Raw genomic sequence first — 4,101 nt, 5'->3', positions numbered from 1 at the left:
AGCTGTACACAGCAGTTACATAATCTCAATAAGGTGCACATATTCTCAGTGTAATCACAGTCAACAATGTAAACATTGAATTAGGATATAATTATGTTGGGAGGAGAAAAGGGAATAAAAAGGGAATGTGTAATGCTAGGAAGCAGAGAGGGAAGCTTTGAGAATCAAAGTAACAATGCTTGAAATTTAAAAATCAAGTAAAAGCAATATAAGCATGTCATTTAGAGATATGGTAATAAACAAGAAAAAACAGCTAAAAGAGTTGAAAGGGCTTGCCCTGGAGACAGGAAATGGAAGAAGTCAGAGCAGTGAGCTTTTCCTTAGGAAAATCTTATAGATCTATTTGATTTTTTAAAGCTATGTACGCATGAAACTTTGATTAAAAGTTACAGAAAAACTAGAAACTAAAAAACACGAATCCAATGCAGTATCAGGCTCATAGAAATTCCATAATAAATGTACTTTTTTTATTATTATAATGACAAGACAAAGTTTTTCACATCACCATTATACTCATGCTAGGGATAACAATACTTCCTCTATTATAAATGCTACTTGATCTTTATTTACTATGTTTGGCATAACTGGGCATGCTTAATAAAATAAAAAAATTATAAAACATTCAATTTTTTACAAATCAAAGTACCTAATTTTATACAATTTGCACACAACTTTTAATGTTAGTAATAGAAACAATGAATTTATTTGACTTCTTGATACATAAGACTTTAACTCCAAGACATGCACTCAACCACATGATAAATTTTTGTCATCAATATGATGGTCTTGGCATCTTATATATTATGTTCCCACTTTAAATTAAGTACTACTTGCTAAAAAGAAAACAGGTAAAGACAACAAACAGACGGTTCACATTAAGAGGAATATGAAAAGCCAATAACAACACTAACATATCAACCTCATTTGTAATGAAGAAATACAAATTTAAAAGATGATACACCATTTTTTAGTTATATTGGCAATTTGACGGAGTATTTTGGCTGGGTCGGGTGAGGGAGGTCAACACATATAGTACTAATTAGAGGGGTAAATTGTACAATTAAAACCCTGTGAACCAGTCAAACCATTCCACTGTCAGAAACTTTCTCAAGGACATAATTAAGCATGTACCTCAAAATGTACAAGGACATTCACTCTGCCACTGCTTGTAGTAATAAACTGCAGATAATCAAAATGTCTTAACACAGAAAAAAATGAATAAATTATGGCAAACCTTTCTTATGGGAAGGCAGTGGGCTTCCCATTCCATTCTTCAAACTTACCTTAGCTTTTTTCTTTTCAACAGAGTATACCAGAGACTAAAAACGTTAGACATTGCCTTTCTCGGTAATCTGATCTAAGTCAATGGAAACTGAGGGGAAATATTCTGGAGGCTTTTGTTAAACGTCTGCCTCATGAATAAAACAAATAAGAGAAAAATTGGCCTTTTCTGCCTTTGAGACACAACTTTACAAAGACGTAAAACTGGAAGTTATAGCAGCAGCTCTTATGATTGAGAGGTGGATTAGCCTAAGGCAAAACCAACTGAGGTCAAGGCAAAAAAAGTGTGTCTTTAATGACACCCCTGAACCCTGTGTTACGTTCAACAACGTCCTTGGTTGCTTAAGCCAATTATATTTGGACACTGTTACCTCTGGCCAAAAACATCGTAACTTGTATTAGCTATACAACAGAGTGCGTTAGAAGCACATACTCTTATGTTACAGAGGTATATTTATGAAGTAGTTAAAAAAAATTACAAAAACAGTATGTTCCCATGTTTTTAAAAAATCAAAATGTGTTAATATGGATTCATTTTCCAAGAAAAGGGTACGGAAAGATACTCAAGGTTTTAAGAGTAGTTTTCTCTGAAAGATAGCATTTAAATGTTTCCTTTTGCTTATGTGCATTTTCTATTTTTTCTACGTTTAGCATGTATCACTTTAAAATTCTGCCATCCTTCTTATTAATTCAATGCAATTTGGGAGAGAAATAGGTAAACGCGTATTCCAGTGAGCTATCTTGAATTGGAGGTCTCCTTTTTTTTTAAATTGGAAAAGTTTCTGTTCTTTAAAAAACTTTTGTGAAATAAAATTTGATACTAACAAGCATTTATTTTTCAGTGAATACGGAAGATTACAAACAGTTTTCATTTCCCTTTTTTATTCAGGGAATCATCATGACTTTGTACCATTTCGTATTGGAATTTCTTCTGTGAAGCAAAAACAGTCCCAAAATGAAGGATCTTCAGGTGTCATGGGAACAGCAGATGATATTAAATCATTATAGTTTAGAATAGTAAATTGCCTCTGGGTTGGTTTAGAATCATCTTGAGATGGAACCTAAAAGAGAAAAGCAGATTATCTTATTGTTATATTGCATATTAATCTTATGATCAATTTCATAATCATGAAAATAAGACCAACTTTCATTTCAGTTCTATTAAATGACAACAGAGTAGGATCCTAGAACATTGCCTTTATTTCTTTTTTATTCCTATTTTGTTAGTGTTGCCAATACAACAAATAAAAAAATATGAACTAGAAAACCTGGTTCTCAATTGAACTTTTTTATAAAACAATAACCTGTGGTATTTAAAATGTAGATTTACTGGGCCCCACATCCAAAAAGTGTATTCAGTAGATATAAGTTAGAAGGGATCCCAAAATCTGTAATTTTAACAAGCAGTCAGGCTTTTGGACAGAAGTGAGTAAGAAGGTGAACTTTTGTGAAATACTACTCTAAAAGGTGGGTCTGATAAAACTGCCATAACTATACAAAGATGTATATTGCTTTAGTAAATTATTTTTCCAATACTAAATTCAAACTGTACCTTATATTCTAAGATGCCTTGTTCTCCGTATCTTATATTCTGAGATAGAACACTTTTTATTAACAAAACATTGCTCTTTTGGGGTTTGTTTGATGTTTCTTAATGACTGGATTTAGGTTATGCCTTCTCAACCAGAATACTACATTCTCAACCCAGTGTAGACCCTCTTTAATATTCTACACATTCTAGTATAAACAGTGCTTGGGTTTTGTATAGCGCTTTAATATGGTCCAGTACTTATTGTATATGACTGGTGTCACAGCTATGTTGTGATATGGTTATCTCAATTTTGTGGATGGGGGAGCTAAGGTTCAGGAAGAACAAACAATTCAAACAATTTGTCCAAGCTCAAAACATACGGTAAATGGTAGATACGGGCCTGGAACCCAATTTTGTGAACTGCACGCGAGTTTTCCCAATATGCCACTGTCATCTAAACATGCTCTATCCAGGAAAATAAAAAGTAAGTACTGAATGTGCAAATGTTTCAAAAATTATAAAGCTCTATGGAAACAAAAAGTATTTTTGCAGAGAGTGTGAAGCTGCGATTTAAAAACAGAAGGACCAGTAACCTGGGTCAGAACATCTTCAGATAACAGGTGTCAATTTTAACATGCCATACATTTTTTAAGGAAGATAATCTATGGAGAATTCTTAATCCTGTGATTAAGCTATCAAAGGTGTGGTGTTTTGCCTGAGCCAGTCTCCTGGAAGTAATGATGCACATATATAGATCATGCTACATTCTTTCACGTTGATTCCCTAAAAATAATGACATGCATGTAGTTTTGATTAATACATACCAGTTTTCCTTAAATAAATACTTTTGCAGAATCACAATTATATGCAAGCTAAGAGTCTTTGACCCTAAGTTTTTCCCCTGCATTTGCTTACTAGGTAATAGGATAAGTAAGTATAAAAACATTGTTGACTGAAGAATTGAAACTGATGTGATGCCACAGTACGACACAAGGTCTCTTACACGTTTGACACTGTAACTATGGGAATAATTCAGGATATTACTTTAAAAGGAGGAGTGGATTCAATTTGCAAGGTAATCCCATTACTTATCAACCTTCAACTTGGTACTCTCGTATTCAACACAACCCCAATTCACCAAGAAATAAATTACTATTAAGATGACTAAGATAGGCCGGGCGCGGTGGCTCAAGCCTGTAATCCCAGCACTTTGGGAGGCCGAGGCGGGTGGATCACGAGGTCAAGAGATCGAGACCATCCTGGTCAACATGGTGAAACCCCGTCTCTAC

The 4,101-nt window shown here is 33.9% G+C and overlaps 1 protein-coding gene across 2 annotated transcripts in view; it reads right to left on the bottom strand.

The window, feature by feature from the left end:
• Positions 1 to 441: 441 nt before the first annotated feature.
• Positions 442 to 4,101, bottom strand: part of AASDHPPT (aminoadipate-semialdehyde dehydrogenase-phosphopantetheinyl transferase) — a 77,549-nt gene continuing 73,889 nt past the window's right edge. Inside the window, exon 6 of one of the 2 annotated variants that reach the window (XM_017544816.2) lies at positions 442 to 2,342. In XM_017544816.2, coding sequence (XP_017400305.1) covers positions 2,178 to 2,342 — 165 coding nt within the window. In that variant the 3' untranslated portion in view covers positions 442 to 2,177. The remainder of the gene's footprint in view (positions 2,343 to 4,101) is intronic. The other variant, XM_017544817.2, reaches the window with a different exon arrangement.

Source organism: Cebus imitator, unplaced genomic scaffold (assembly GCF_001604975.1).
Source record: "Cebus imitator isolate Cc_AM_T3 unplaced genomic scaffold, Cebus_imitator-1.0 Scaffold171, whole genome shotgun sequence".
NCBI lineage: Eukaryota > Metazoa > Chordata > Mammalia > Primates > Cebidae > Cebus > Cebus imitator.
The sequence above is the reverse complement of the archived record's forward strand: the minus strand, read 5'-3'. Positions and strand labels throughout refer to the sequence as shown.